Consider the following 15,897-nt stretch of genomic DNA (forward strand, 5'->3'; position numbering starts at 1 on the left):
TGCCTGTGCCTGCTCCTACTGCTGCTGCTGCTACTGCTACTGTGCTTGCTGCTGCTACTGCTGCTACTGCGCTGCTGCTGCTGCTATTGCGCCTGCTGCTGCTGCTCCTGCGCCTACTGCTGCGACTGCTACAGCTGCTACTGCGCCTGCTGCTGCTTCTGCGCCTGCTCCGCCTGCTGCGCCTGCTCCTGCGCCTGCTGCTGCTGCGCCTGCTGCTGCGCCTGCTGCTGCGCCTGCTGCTGCCGTAGCCCATTGGCCGCGCACCTCTTTGAAGAGCAGCTTGAGGTGAGACGGCACCTTGACGGCGATCTGGTTCTCCTCGTAAAACGTGCGCCTGCACGCACACGAGCACGCGCACACACACGAGCACACGTACACACACACACGCACACGAGCACGCGCACACACAGACACGATAGCAATTAACGACGATTTTGCACGCTCCATTGCTATAGAGCAGTGGTTCTTAACCTAGGGTGCACGCGCCCCCTGGGAGTGCGAGATGCCCTTGATGGGGGGTGCGAGACATGGCCAGATTTTTTTTAGAATGTAAATTATCGAAAGACAAATTAAGCATGGGCACGTAAGTACAACTACTTTGTTTCACCAAACCTATGTCTTGTTTAACATTCAATTTTTTTTTACGATTGAGAACCAAACGGGTGCAAGGCTGCAGCAAAGGTGAAGAACCACTGCTCTAGAGCAAAGCTTTCGCCAAGGAGGGTAGTTGCACCGTAGGGGGCGAGCAATCTAGCTACGTGGAATCTCAACCGAGGCATTTTTTTTATTTGACCAAAATTTGGACTGTTTCGAATTGCGGCAGGAGATCTTCGTCGTTGAATGTGAAGCAGACAGCGAGAATTTGATGCTTCTTACACCCACATCATTGACGTGCCGCAATAGCAAGATGATAACTTCCTCGACTGGTACGAGGGAGATCGTAGCTTCTTATGTGAGCATATACATGTGGGCTCTTTGTGCCACAGCCTATGTTCACCGCCGTTTCCCCTTATACAAAAACATCATGGTGCAGGATTAGGGAAACCGATCTGAAAAGTGTCAGTAAACGCATTTCGTATGGCGTGCCATTGCATATCAGCCTATCCCCACCCACTGTGTACGAGTGTGTGCGTAGATGTGCGTGTACCGTGCCGTCCTTCATAAGTGCTCGCTAACAGCACTTTCCCCAACAGGCAGTTCAGGCTACACGGGGGGGGGGGGGTCTCTTGGTGTGTGGGGAGCGGTAGTGTAGTGGTTAGCGCGCAGCGCTACAAACCTGGCGGCCCGAGTTCGATTCCCGCTCACGGCGAACACCAGTGATGACGATCTGAATCAGTCCTGGGCCTCCCCTAGGTCGACTCAGCCTCAAATGAGTACCTGGTACGGTGTGTAAACATCGCCACTCGGGAGACAAATGGCAGCCGAGCGTGGTGCTGGCCACCCACCCCCTCGTTTGCCGTTGCCGGCCTCGCTAACAGCACCTGCCTCAACAGTATATGAAGGCTACATGGGAGATCTTTGTCTTAGTGTGTGTGTGCCGGCGTACGTACAGGTACTGCTGCGCTTCCTCATGGAGGCCGTGCGAGCGGGTCGAGTAAAACGCCGCCAGAGGAACCGCCTCCTCCAGACCCCTGGCAGAGGCGACGAGGACGACAACAAAACACTCGGTGTGGGGGAGAGAGGGCGGCCGAGGACGACAACGAAACACTCGGTGTGGGGGAGAGAGGGCGGCCGAGGACGACAACAAAACACTCGGTGTGGGGGAGAGAGGGCGACGAGGACGACAACAAAACACTTGGTGGGGGGGAGAGAGGGCGGCCGAGGACGACAACAAAACACTCGGTGGGGGGGAGAGAGGGCGACGAGGACGACAACAAAACACTCGGTGGGGGGGAGAGAGGGCGGCCGAGGACGACAACAAAACACTCGGTGGGGGGGAGAGAGGGCGACGAGGACGACAACAAAACACTCGGTGGGGGGGAGAGAGGGCGGCCGAGGACGACAACAAAACACTCGGTGGGGGGGAGAGAGGGCGGCCGAGGACGACAACAAAACACTCGGTGGGGGGGAGAGAGGGCGACGAGGACGACAACAAAACACTCGGTGGGGGGGAGAGAGGGCGACGAGGACGACAACAAAACACTCGGTGGGGGGGAGAGAGGGCGGCCGAGGACGACAACAAAACACTCGGTGGAGGGGAGAGGGGGCGGCCGAGGACGACAACAAAACACTCGGTGGGGGGGAGAGGGGGCGGCCGAGGACGACAACAAAACACTCGGTGTGGGGGGGAGAGGGCGACCGCGGAAGCGTTTGTTTGTTCAGAAGCCGCTCGTAACAAAACGTGCGTAGAAGAGGACAAAACAACCGGTCCGCCCGTCAAATAAGGCAACCGACGGAGCAGCTCGTTAATTAACAATCTAAATAGCACACCCATTCATCAATTAAGAAAACAGATACACGGCAACTTACCAGTCAGCAATGTTATTCGTGACGACGATTAACCTCTTAACACAAAGCAAGAAATTCATTCAAGTTTACAGCAGATGAACTCGGCTATAATAGTAGCACTTTTTACTGCTGGCCTGTGATTAAGCACGTGTGACTGACTGCGTGTGACTGTCACTAAGTGGGCATGTGACGCTTCACGTGGCCTGAAACCGCACATAGCCGCACATAGCCGCCACTTCGTAGTGAATGGTGGTTGTTATTGTTGTTTTGTGTGACTGTGAAGGTGTTTGTATGTGTGACTGCGTGACTGCTGTGAGCATATGGGTAGCGGTAGTATAGTAGTTAGCGTGCTGTGCTACGAACACAACTACCCAACCTTGCTTCCCGCTCTCGGCCAACACAAGTGACGATTATCTAAACCGGTCCTGGGCCTCCCCGAGGTCAACAAATGAGTTCCCGGTGCGGTGTGTAAACATCGCCACTAGGGAGACAAAGGCGGTCGGGCATGGCGTTGGCCACGCACCACCTTGCATGCCATGCCGGCCTTCATAGATGCTCACTAACAGCACTTTTCCCAACAGTTTATTAAGGCTATACGGGGGATCTTTGTCTTTGTTGTGAGCATGTGTGACTATCAGAGAGAGTGCATGCATGCAAGTGTTTGGATGTGTGTAGATAAATGGCAGTTGTGTGTGCTTATGCATGCACGTGTGTATTATTGGGCGTGCACATGTATGGGCGTGCACAGTTGGGTAATGGTGTGCAGCGCCAAGCGCACCGCATTACGATCCCGCACCGCATTAGGAACCATATCTGAACCGGTCCTGCGCCTTCCCTAGGTCGACTTAACAGATTACCTCGTGTGGTGATTAAATGTCTGCCACAGGGAGACAAAGGTGGCCAGGCATGGTGGTGCTAGTTACACACCCCCTTGTGTGCTGTGCCAGCCTTCATAGCCGCTCGCTGACAGCGCTTGCCGCAAGTCTACTCATCGCTATATATGGGAGCTCTTTCTTTGCGTATAAAAAGACAAAGATCCTCTGTATAGCCGTCATAGTGTGCATACATAAACACACACACGCGTATGTACGTGGTTGGTTGTTGGTATGTCTGCGTGCACGACTGCTGTACACACCTGAGGCGGATGAACTTGTAATTCATGGGATCCCAAAGGTACTTGACGAAATGGTGTGCAAAGTAGCGGACCTGTGGTGGGCACGCACACACGCAAGGGTTCGTGAGCGGCGGGCTAGCGGCGGGCTAGCGGCGGGCAAACGGCAGGCGAGCGGCTGGCGAGCGCCTGGAGAGTGGGGGGGCGAGTGGGGGGCGAGTGGGGGGCGAGTGGGGGGCGAGTGGGGGGCGAGTGGGGGGCGAGTGGGGGGCGAGTGGGGGGCGAGTGGGGGGCGAGTGGGGGGCGAGCGGCAGGCAGGGCTGGAGCTCACGCTGTGCTCGTGCTCCGCGGATGCCGACGACGATGTTGGGCTCAGCAGACGAATGATGTCATCGGTCTCATCTGCCCCCATGGACAGCGGCTTCTGATTGGTGGAGGAGCTGACCATGTGACGCACTTTGACGCGGTACCAGATACTGAATTCGTCCTGCGCACGCGCACACACAAGCACGTGCACGCATACACCGTCACCCTCGTGCGTGCACATTCAGCAATATGCTCATGTGCTGTCGTGGGTACAGCAGATGTATGTGGGTACATACCTGCGTGCGTGCGTGCGTACATTCTTGCGTGTATATACACACACCTGTGTACATACCTGTGTGTGTGCCTGCATGCCGCATGTGTGCGAGACCTACGTGCACCCACACGCACAAATACTGTGGCGCACAGTAGCAATATGCTCGCACACAGCAACAGCGCAAGTATGTGTTTGTGAGCGAGCACGCCTGCATGTGTGCATGTACACGCCGCCCGTAGGTCGACTCGGCCTTAATGGAGTACCTGCTACAGCGTGTAAAAACATCGCCACCGGGGAGACAAAGGCGGTCGGGCGTGGTGCTGGCCACCCACCCCCTCGTGTGCCGTTGCCGGCCTTCCATAGGTGCTCGCTAACAGCACCTGCCCCAAAAGTATGTCAAGGCTGTACGGGGGATCTTTGTCTTTGTACACGCCCGTATACGCAAACCTGCACACGTGTTTGCGTACCGTTGTGCGCAGCAGCAGGATGCTCGCTTGCAGCAGCGAGCAGCGCGAGCACGTCGCCCGCACGTTCCAGCGCGGCAGCCAGTAGAGCGCAAGGAGTAGCAGGCCGCCCGTGCACACGGCGCCGACCCCCACCAGCACGAGCTTCCACGCGCACCAGCGGAAGGCGTGCACTTCCTGCGCATTCACACGCGCACACACACACACGCGCGTGCGCGTTAACGCGGGGGGGGGCGACGTCAACCAACATCGATCCACCGCTGCTTGAAGGGCGGTAACACGGCCTAGCGTTCACGCAATCACGGCTTTGAATCCAGCAGCCACCCGGATCATGACTGCAATTGTAATGCTCGGAATGATTTCGATTTAAAGCTTTCGTGACTGCAGGGATTCATCTTCTTGGTTCTTTCGGTCAAGTCACGTCGAAGGGAAATAATAAAATAATAAAAATAAAACATAATAAAATACAGCTGTCTTTCCGACAGCCCTGTTCTTCACCTGAGGACGGCTGCTTGCGTTGTGGCCGAAACGTCGTGAGAATTGTATTTTATTACATTTTATTTTTATTATTTTATTATTTCCCTTCTACGTGACTTTACCGAAAGAACCAAGAAGCTCAGAATGATGTAACAATCTGTGTGCACCCCGTTCTGAACTCTTTCCCATTCTGATGACGTACCCGTGGAAATAATTTGTTTTGTTTCTGGTCCCAATCCAATCACGTACACGCACGTTATTGGAACAAAATTGGAATAAGAAATAAAATCACTTTATTGGTACAGAGGCTCCCACAAAGCCATGCGGGAGAGCGTCTGGTACAGTTTGACGCCACCTATCATAGAGTGCGGTCGTGTCGCTACAGTTCTCTGCGGTGAGTACAATGTCTTTAAAAACAGCAGCGCTATGATTCTATAAATAGAATTAACCCAGACGTCTCGGAATGGGAAAGGGTTAAGATGAGGGACTGACCACCAGGGAATCCTTACAATTCTGCGGAACCTGTCCTGTGATCCTGACAGTTATAATGATGTCACATAGGGCAGCCTGCACAAAATTGCCACCCTCCCTCAGCAGTTCACTTGGGAGGCCATCTCTGCACGGCACTTTTTCCCAGCTCAGACTCTGGATTACTTTTCGTACTTCGTCAACAGATGGCACATTAGCCAGCCACTCACAGGGAGTGGCTACTACCTCCAGCATGGAAGCCCCAGCAGGGTCAACCCCACCTAGCCCCATGATCTTAACTTGGCTGAGGGGTTTCCCCTCCACAAAGACTTCACAGATGTGCTCAGAAAACCTGCAGACCTGTTCCTGGGGGTCAGATATCGTATCACCACTCTTTTTCTTATAGCCACAGTACTAGGTGTGGTGCTGCAAGTTATATACGAGTTATTTATGATCGTGAACTAATGAAGCAGTTTCCATCTCCTCAGCAACCCGCAAGAGCCACTCATCCTTGCAGCGCTGCATGGCTCTGTAAACCTCTGAGCGAAGGGCTTCGGGAAGCCCCCTTATTCTCAGACGTGAGATGTTGTCGCTTTCTCTCAGCTAGCCAGAACACCTCCTCCGTTAGCCAGGGTTACAAGGGAGGTTTGGACTGTGTACCCAATGCAGCAATAGCAGCTGAATAAGCCAAAGCCCTGAACCTCACCTGTTTCCCCTCGGCATCAGGAAGAGAGGGGGAATGATGCCAAACCCAGCTGCAAGTGATGGTGACATTTTCACTTGCAACTTTCATTAGCTAGCCGAGACGAGGTTCTTATGAGGTTGAAATGGGTCCCAGGTGAATGGCTAGCAACCACAGTGAAAGAATGGCAGGCGCATCTTACAGATGACAAGCCAATGATCAGCAGGTAGATCAGTCAAACGGTGGGTCCTGGTGTCAAGGACATGGGCCACATTCACTATTCCATCCTTATATAGTGCAGCAGATGTTCTTGCTTGGATCCGGCATACACCCATGATGTTGTGTGGATGCTCCGATGGTGGAACAGCGTGTTGGCGATTACAAATCCATGGGCAGCACAGAAGTCTAGCAGCCTCCTAGCATTGTTATTGAACCGATCTAGTCCATGCCTTCAGATTACTCCAGTCCAGGTGCCTGTGCCATGACCCACTCAAACATTCTTTCTTCTTACTCTTTGGTTCTTTCGGTAAAGTCACGTAGGTATAAAATAAAATAAATCACGACATTTTGGGCGCAACACAAGCGTCCGTCATCAGGTGGGAAAGCATAGTCTGCTGCTGAGGCAGACTGTATTCTTCAATGTGGCTGATGTAGATGTAGAGCAACAACGACAATTTCACATTGAGGTGGTCAAGCCAGATAACCATATCAGGAGCAGCAGAGTCTATCGCCGTGACGTCTCCTTCGTATTTGTGGATGGGGCATTGCGTTGATATAAATTGCATGGTCTGTTCTGAACGACCACAGTCGCACACTGGAGAGTTTTATAACTCAGCAATTAAAGTCACCCAACAAGATGACTATCCCGAGGGGCCACTTTAGCCAGCACCTAGGACAGGAGGTCACAGAAAGGCATCCGACTCATCTGGCTTGCCTGCATCCCACCAGTAAGCTGGAACTAGAAGCTCTCCCACACCTCACCGTGACGTGACACTCCAATGACCCCTTTGTTATTTTGTTTGTAAGTTTATCTGCCAGGGTGGTGGAGGACTTTCCACCCCTTGTAGTGTGCACACCCAGGTACGACACATGCAGTGAGTAAGCACATTTGTATGCATGCTTATACATAATTAAGAGAGTTTCCTGAAATTACCTGATAACCCACTAACTCTGTTTAGAAGTTAGGATTGTGTTGAGTCTGCAGATTGTGCTCATGTAAAAAGTTAATTATTATGGTTATTGTGCTATACCAACTATTAAGTGGCGTCTCATTCAAGGTAAGATATAGTGTTGGTTATCTTTAATGTGCCATAATAAAAGTTATTTTGTTCGTGTTAGATCGCGTAAATATGTGTCGCGAACCCACCACCACCCCACACATCAAATTAGTAAGGCTTGTCACCTGAACAAAACGTGCCAATTAGTTAATATTTCAACATTTACAATTCAACTAAAATTCTAAATGTCGTAGGTTTACTCTCCAACACACTGGTGTGCTGCAGCAGTAACTAATTGACACATTTTGTTAACGTGACAAACCTTTCTAATTGGCTGTGTCTGGTGGTGGCTGGTTAATGACACATTTAAATTCACGCAAGCGAACACAAAAAAAATTACAACTTTTATTATGGACATTGGTCAGCGAAAGCCTACGCGTTGAACTTCAATGTGCCAGCATGAAGGCTTCGTTCTGCGATGGCCGGTGGCCGTCCTGTGCCGTCTGGGGCGACGGCTACTCCGCACGCTGGGTGCCCGCGCGTTATGCTGCGCTGGTGCTCCCCGTTATTTCAGCTGTCATGGCTGACCTGGGACACGACCGGTGGACCCCTGGGACCTAGAGTCCAACGTGCAGCTGCCGTTGTTTCTCACTCACCAGAGGCATCGGTGTTATCTTCACTGATCCAGACAATTCTCTAGGCGCGGAAAACCGGTAAACAGTTTTCAACCGGAGGTTTTTATTTTACGTGCGGTTACAAACCTACTTAAAAACTGAACGAGTTAATTGGCGATGCTGCATTGGCAGTGGTGCGCAAGCACAAACAACAACAAAAAGTCTAAAAATTCGTCAATGACACTGTGGCCTTAAAAAAGTATACAACAGGTGACATTTCCAGCAATGGCCTTTCTTTCAGAGCAAACAGCAAGGCCACCTCTCTGGGTCCTCTCTGTGCTGTACACCTATTATATACTGACTCTATAAAGCCACAGTATTAGAAACAAAAGTGTCGAGTTTATTTCTATGTAAAACCAAGATCGTGCGCCGGTTCTGCATCCATCACATCCAGAACATCGATTCCTGCAGGAACATGAGCATCTTCTTGGTTCTTTCGGTAAAGTCACGTAGAAGGGAAATAATAAAATAATAAAAATAAACCAATAAAATAATTCTCACAACGTTTCGGCCACAACGCAAGCAGCCGTCTTCAGGTGGAGAACAGGTCTGTCGAGAAGGCAGAGTCTGCCTTCTCGACAGACCTGTTCTCCACCTGAAGGCAGAGTCTGCCTTCTCGACAGACCTGTTCTCCACCTGAATACGGGTGCTTGCGTTGTGGCCGAAACGTTGTGAGAATTATTTTATTATGTTTTATTTGTATTATTTTATTATTTTCCTTCTACGTGACTTTACCGAAAGAACCAAGAAGATGAATCCCTGCAGTCATGAAAGCTTTAAATCGAAACATGAGCATCGTTGTACAATAATGACAAGCAAGCTGGTTGGTGGACCCATTGGGGTTCATGGTGGTCATGGCATAATAGCAATTGTTCAGGGTCTAAGCCCAATCACTGGGTGTCTCTCGGTCTCTTAAAAGGACTCATTATGGCCCATCACTTAACCAGCATCACCACACTGCTGGGTCCAAGATGTAACTAAAACTATTTTTTTTTAACTTGACCAGTTAAGTCCCACCGAGCTGTATAGCTCTTTTTCAGAAACGACCTGGTCACAAATGAAATCTCAACAAAGTGGCTTATCACGTGCACATTTATAGTAGCCAAATACTCGAAATGCGTATTGATTCTAAATGTGAAGGGGGAAAACCCGAAGAAAAATGTACGCGACCACGAGGAGAGAGACACGCAAACTCCAAATATACAGGTGTCAGGGTTGGGGTCGAACCTACAACCTCCTGTATAGCAGGTGAGATAGTTAACATCTCGCCACCACAGCGTCTATCTCTCTATCTCAGGGCATTTATAATAGCCATGCCAAGGCAATGAGGCCAGTATAAGTGAGACCCTGTGTTTAAGTCCAAGGGCTGTGGGTATCCGTTTCAATTACTAAGGCACTTAAGTGCCATATAAATGGCACCGATTATATTATTTGCAATGCATGCAAATCGCATTCAAATCACATGGAGCATAAATGGGTACACTACATTGAAATTGATCGGCAGGTCACATACGGTGGGGTAAAGTGTGGGTATTTGACACCTCCAAAATATCTTCTCTCGAGTGGGGCTCTCTAGAACTCCCTCTAGCAGAAGGCCTTTTGACCCAACAGTGGTGTTAACAAGCAATTGCAAGGCTGCACCTTTACCTTGGCATGCAAATCAGACGCCAATGTTTTTCTAGGCAAAGGGAGCAAACAAAGCAGCGGGCGACGAGTCGATTTTTTTTATATCTAACATTAGTGGCAAATTGTGAGAATTCATCCGATCGCCCAGAGTGAATCAACACATGTTTAGTTAGTAATCAATAACCGATGACCAGACGAACAACTGTGACGATACGGGGCGTCAATTGTTAAATCGGCCTGCGTTGTCGCGCTGCGGCGGCGGCGCGCGGTGCATCACTGCGGCCGCGTGGCAAGGTCACTTCGACCACCAGCTCGGTTCCCTCCTTTGTTTTCCCCCCCCCCCTAAACCCTTGGGTACGGTAATCCACGCGCTTATATTTGAACGTCGATCTCTGAAACGCCGGGCAAGTGCTCGCGATAACATGTTTGTTGAAGGCGCAATCGAACATCACGAGCTGCGCTTTAAGAGTCCTGCTTTAGTTGCCAGTGTTGAGGGGGCCGCGGTGGCGTGACGTTCACTACCTCACCTGCTACGCAGCAGGAGGTCGCGGGTTCAATCACGACCATGACGCCTGTATGTTTGGACTTTGCATGTCTCTCCCCGTGGATATTTCTCCGGGTCCTCTGGGTTTTCCCTCTATATTTAGAAACATGCATTTCGAGTATTTGGCCGCAATAAATTCCCACATCATGAGAAGCCACTTCGTTGAGCTATCAATTCTGGCCAGGTAGCATATGAAAAAAAGCTACATAGCTCAGTGGGCTTTAGCTGGTAAAATAAAATGTTTACACCATTGGAACCTCATTTGCCAGAAGAAAAAATATGATAATTGTTTTTTTACCCTTTTATCTGGCAACAAAACTGACACCTTTTTTACAAGGAGTCATGTTTGCATTGACCACAATACCTGCGGTCATAATGCGTCATCTGGTCCAACACCATGTGAGACTAGGCTCTAAGGAAAGCTGTCTCGGGTGTGGACCAATCAACTTCAAGGACAGTGCATACATTATCAGAGTTATGTTTTTTTTTGCATTATGACTGCAGGTATTGTGGTCTATGCAAACATGACTCCTTGTAAAAAAAGGTGTCAGTTTTGTTGCCAGATAGAAGGGTAAAAAACCAATTCTCATAAAATGTTTAGTTTAGTTTAGATAACTTATGGGCCCTGTATATACCGCATCGTAAAACTGATACATCATCAGGTTGTACTGCATCCGTTTTGGCGGCTGTGTGCTGTATCACTCTGCGGCCGTACGCTACGGGTTGCACCGCTAATGTGTTACTCGGCATGATGGCCGAAGCTCCCAGCGCATGGTGCGAAACGTCACACACCGTGACCAACAACAGGCGGTACAAGCCGAAAACACATCAGAGAGGTTGTATAGAGGTTTAAATTGTTACAACAACATGAATATCGTGTTATTCATTATGCTACCGTTGTAGGACAACATGGCGATTGCAAATGATATAAGACGATTCACTTGTACCTATCAAATTTCTACTAATTTCTACAGTGGAGTCTACTAATTGCTACAGTGGTTACAAGTCAAGATTCAAAGTAATTTCAGCTCAGATGAGCCTTGAGGCACTGGTGCACACCTCCTGTTGACAGCCATGAGCCAGTAGTGGAAATTCCACATTTCAATGGCGGGGGCGAGTCTATCCATAGGACAACCATTGTTGGCTTCCCCACAGAGTGGTACTCGTTTGATCGACACGAGAAGGTTGAAGGGCTGAGTTAACTCAACCTGACGATTGCCCTCCACTGCCGAGCCACCAGGCCAGAGAGAATAAAAATAGTAACATCACCAGCAACAATTATGTAATTATACATAAAGTTCTAGATTTGAAGCTTTCGTGACTGCAAGGATTCATACTCTTAGTTTTTTCGGTAAAGTCACGTAGGTAAAAAATGAAATTAAAATTAAAAAAAATAAAATAATAAAAATCACGAAGTTTCGGAGGCAACACAAGTCTCCGTCATCAGGTGGGACCGTCACAGCTAGATTTGCTGTATCAAGTTGCCTCCGAAACGTCGTGATTTTTATTTTATTATTATTTCATTTTCATTAATTTTCATTTCATTTTTTACCTACGTGACTTTACCGAAAAAACTAAGAGTATACATAAAGTTGATGAAATGAAGAGGTGGATTAGGGCAGGTTCGAGCACTTATTGGAAGCTTAACTCGATAAGGTAAAGCACCACACAGCATTGTGCCTGCAAAAGATATGCGAATTAGTCTGTGCAGCCTTTAAACTTTTACAAGAATGTGTCAAATTCATGAACGTGACAAAGCAAACGAAACACAAAACTGAGAAGTGTGCAAAGACGCGTGTGGGGAGCTGTTTTGCTTGGCTTTCAGAGCCCCCACGCCCCTAGCCTCTAAGAACCTCAGGGTGAATTCGTGAGAAATTCTTATCTACTATTCTACCATAAATGCTCTTGGTTGCAGGACAACTTTATCGCGGTTTCTGGGCACAGCAGTAAACTCTACCACTCGCGCTCTGTTCAGAAGCGTGAGCGGTACGTGGCCACGTCTGACCGTACGCCGTACTTTCCCATGGTTTTTGTTTTTCAATAAAATACAGGTGGTCTCTGGTTTACGACGTTGATATTATTCGACCGTGGATCGATTCACAACGCAGAAACTTAATTTACGAGGCATCTTTTCCGACACGACTCTGAACGCATTTCAACAGTCGGTCTTGTCACTTTGCGTGGAGCTTTTGTTATCCTCATGTGGTTTTGTGGATTTTTACCTCCTAAACCCTGTTAAATATGGCCGATAAAAGTTTAAATCACAAGTGGTGTTTCTACTGTTTTGAGAGTTTAGGAAAAAATAGGGTCAGGATTTACGACGGGGTTTCCAGGAACGCATTGTGGCGGCGTCGTAAAAGCATGGACCACCTGGACTTATTTCTCTGCCCCAGAGGAATGATAGTATGAGTAAACACCCATCCAGAAATTCAACTTGTCGCCACTACAAAGCCAACACCATCTGCTGCCTACTGTCCACTCCTGGTCCCCATGTGTTCGTGTATCCGTGTATCCATGTCCCTCAGTGTGTCAGTGTTTCCTTATGTTCATGTACCTGTTGTGTTGGTGTATCCACCTCTCTGTGTATTCATTACAATACGTCCACGTGTGCTTGTTTGTGTATTCGTGTGTCCGTGTGCCTATATGGCCGCGTGCAAGTGGAGAGGTTGGGGGGGGGTAGGATGAACACGAACGGACAAAAAGGACCGCCTGTACGTCTGATAGGAAGCATAAGTGGACCTGGGGCAGGACACGTCACGAGAAGGGTTGACAGCCGGTGGTCGAGACTAACAACGGAGTGGCGGCCAAAGGAGGTAACGCGCCCGACAGGACGATGACCACGAGAGATGGAGCGATTAAATCAGCTCATGCGGAGAAGCCACATGTGTCAGTTGCATCGCGTGACCATGAGAGATGGCGACAGCTTGGGGTGGAGGGGGGGGGGCTTTGCTCCAGCAGTAGGTAGACCGTGGATGATGATTACGATCGACTGTATATTAGGTCTGACGCAATTCCCTGATAAACATTATTTATGCATATAAGCATTGATGATTCATGATGTACACACATTTTATGAGACAATAAATGACGAAAGAATACAAATTAGTTGCTAAAAACGAGACTAAGATTGTGGAATGGTTAATGGCCCATTAGGTTAGTATAATTATTGAAACAAGTTCAGACAGACAAATCTAGAATTAAGAAAAGTAGAGTTTGGAAAATTAGTCAATCAATTCTAGAATTGAAGATTTCGTGACTGCAAGGATCCATACTCTTTGTTTTTTTCGGTAAAGTCACGTAGGTGAAAAAAATATATAAAATAAATTAAAATGAAAACAAATAAAATGAAATCACGACGTTTCGGAAGCAACACAAGCAACCGTCATCAGGTGTTGACTGCTCCAGCAAAATTACGCGACTTTACAGAACAAAAACAAAGAGTTTAGTCAAGCAAGTTGATTAATCAACAAAAATGTATAATCGACTAGTATTTTATCACACGCTTTTACTTAACTCACTCCGTCTGTTGTCGTATCCTCAAATCTTGTAACTCAATTTCAACCGTCTTCCCAATGTCGTATCGACTGCAAACTTGGTATAGGTATGTCATACTGATGACAATATGATATTCTATCATTAAAAATTCTAAAAATATATTTTAAAACAATCTTTTTTACGGCTCTAATTGTCCACGCTCAACTGACGTTGGCTGTAAATCACCACGGGTCCCCTACGTTGTGGCAAGCCTCGGGGCCACTTCCTGGAGTCGTGGAGTTCTGCCATTACTAGTACGGTACATTTCATTAAAGCGTGTTTTAAATTTTTTTTTTTTAATATTACTTATTTCTGATTGTTTACTTCGGCCCCTTAAAAAATGGCAGCCGCCCATCCACATCCTGCTTCCCGAAGGCAGGAAACCCCACACAAGCCACGCCCAGAGTAACATGGCTGATGATGCCGATGACATCATCAAGCAATCACCTCCCGTCCAGCGGCACACATGTGAACAGAGGTGGGACTTTTATTTGCAGCTACAGTATTTCTGTGTTATCCGAATTAGTCAAGCAATTAAACCTACAATTGACAGCAGGGTTATTCCACGCCAACTCAGAAATTAGGCATTTCGTTTTTTTGGCATCTACATTGAGCCCAGGGTGAGTTTTCTAGTCAAGGTCATATTTTTATTTTAGGTTGACCCTTGTCAGGTCATAGCTCGGATGAAATATAAAAAAATGACGAGCATTTCTCAACTCAGCGAGCCCAAAACTCCCCAGGTGATTTTTTTTCTGGCAAAATTTGAGATGGTTAGGCAACAGCTCTGGTTGAATTTGGCATGGAATGACCCAAGCGCGAAGGAAAATACAAGCAAGACAGAGCGCGACGGAAACAATAAACACGAGAAGAGCATCGATTCGCAGAAGAGTATCGATCCTTGAGTTGAACTGTGACAAATGCATTGAATCACCGGGGAGAGTGAATCACAGCGTGCCCGCTTCATATAAACACAACACGTCAACGATACCACGTTGATTTCCACGATATGGCAGTTATCGTGATATCAGCTACCCATAACGTGAGCAAACGAATCACGAAATAGATATTTTGCAAAATAGGATGCTACGTTTGTTGTGAGCCTAGTATCGTAGAATAAAAAAATATATTAGTTTACATCGGGGCTCTACACGCGATGAACGACTTGCATCATATCTCATCTCAAACATTTTAAAGAACACCCCCCAGTTGCACACAAGGTGACTTAACACTTGGCCTGCAGGCAGACATTATTCTGCCAGTAGGGGTTGATGAAGTGCTATGTAGAAATACCAGTGAGTAATTTGCAGTGTAATGTTATCGAATGTGGCAACATTTGAATATGACGCAGGCAACACAATTGACACCTCGTTTCGAAATGATGTCTAGGGATCTGTTACGTCAACTACGAAACAGATGACGCGTAGTAGTATTTTTTGGTCAATACACTCCACAGCAATGATCAGGGCGGTTTGCCGAATTTGAACCGCGAACCCCTGCAACAAGTGGCAAACGCGCTCTTGCCGGGCCAAGTCATCGCCCCCAGTCGCCATATCGTAGCGAGCCGAATAGAAACACAGCCGTCAGTAGCGTTGCAAGCATGCAGAAGAAATGAGAACCACGCTGTCTCAGCGTTCGTCTCACCGGTCCACTGTGGTCAAACTCTGCCCTCACTTCTCCATCACCCCCTCCTAACCAGCACACAGATATCTCCCCATACTTTGACCCTCAGCTGACTGTACACTCATTTCACGAGGAACACTCCCAGGTAAACACATAATGCTCACACATGCATACGGCCCCTCATGATCGACGGTAATCAAAACAGCTGGTGCAGAGTTCAAAGCAATGGCCCTGAGCCAGAGGGAAATGAATAACAACACCCAGCTTTGCAATCTCAACCTAGCAGATCAACGTTGCTGGTTCATCAACCCACAAAGGAAATCTCTTCCTTCAGGCACACCCAGCCCCAGAGATTGATCGCAGAACTTCAAAAGGTTCTGGCTCAAATCACTGATATGGGTATCAACCTCCCTGAGAGACATACAGACCAGGACTTTACCCTAGGTGAGAGA

The 15,897-nt window shown here is 48.4% G+C and overlaps 1 protein-coding gene across 12 annotated transcripts in view; it reads right to left on the reverse strand.

Moving 5' to 3' along the window:
• LOC144719540 (polyamine-transporting ATPase 13A3-like) overlaps positions 1 to 15,897 on the reverse strand; it is an 83,515-nt gene that overhangs the window by 56,277 nt on the left and 11,341 nt on the right. For 11 of the 12 annotated variants that reach the window (XR_013585608.1, XR_013585609.1, XM_078595569.1 and 8 more), the window contains 5 exons: positions 4,607 to 4,780; positions 3,891 to 4,046; positions 3,584 to 3,654; positions 1,551 to 1,631; positions 265 to 334 (listed from right to left, as the gene is read on the reverse strand). Coding sequence is in view for 10 of the 12 variants with exons in the window: in XM_078595569.1 (XP_078451695.1) it covers positions 265 to 334; positions 1,551 to 1,631; positions 3,584 to 3,654; positions 3,891 to 4,046; positions 4,607 to 4,780 (552 nt within the window). In the remaining 2 variants the exon portion in view is untranslated. The remainder of the gene's footprint in view (positions 1 to 264; positions 335 to 1,550; positions 1,632 to 3,583; positions 3,655 to 3,890; positions 4,047 to 4,606; positions 4,781 to 15,897) is intronic. The other variant, XM_078595566.1, reaches the window with a different exon arrangement.

This window comes from Lampetra planeri, chromosome 6, assembly GCF_965212315.1.
Source record: "Lampetra planeri chromosome 6, kcLamPlan1.2.h2, whole genome shotgun sequence".
NCBI lineage: Eukaryota > Metazoa > Chordata > Hyperoartia > Petromyzontiformes > Petromyzontidae > Lampetra > Lampetra planeri.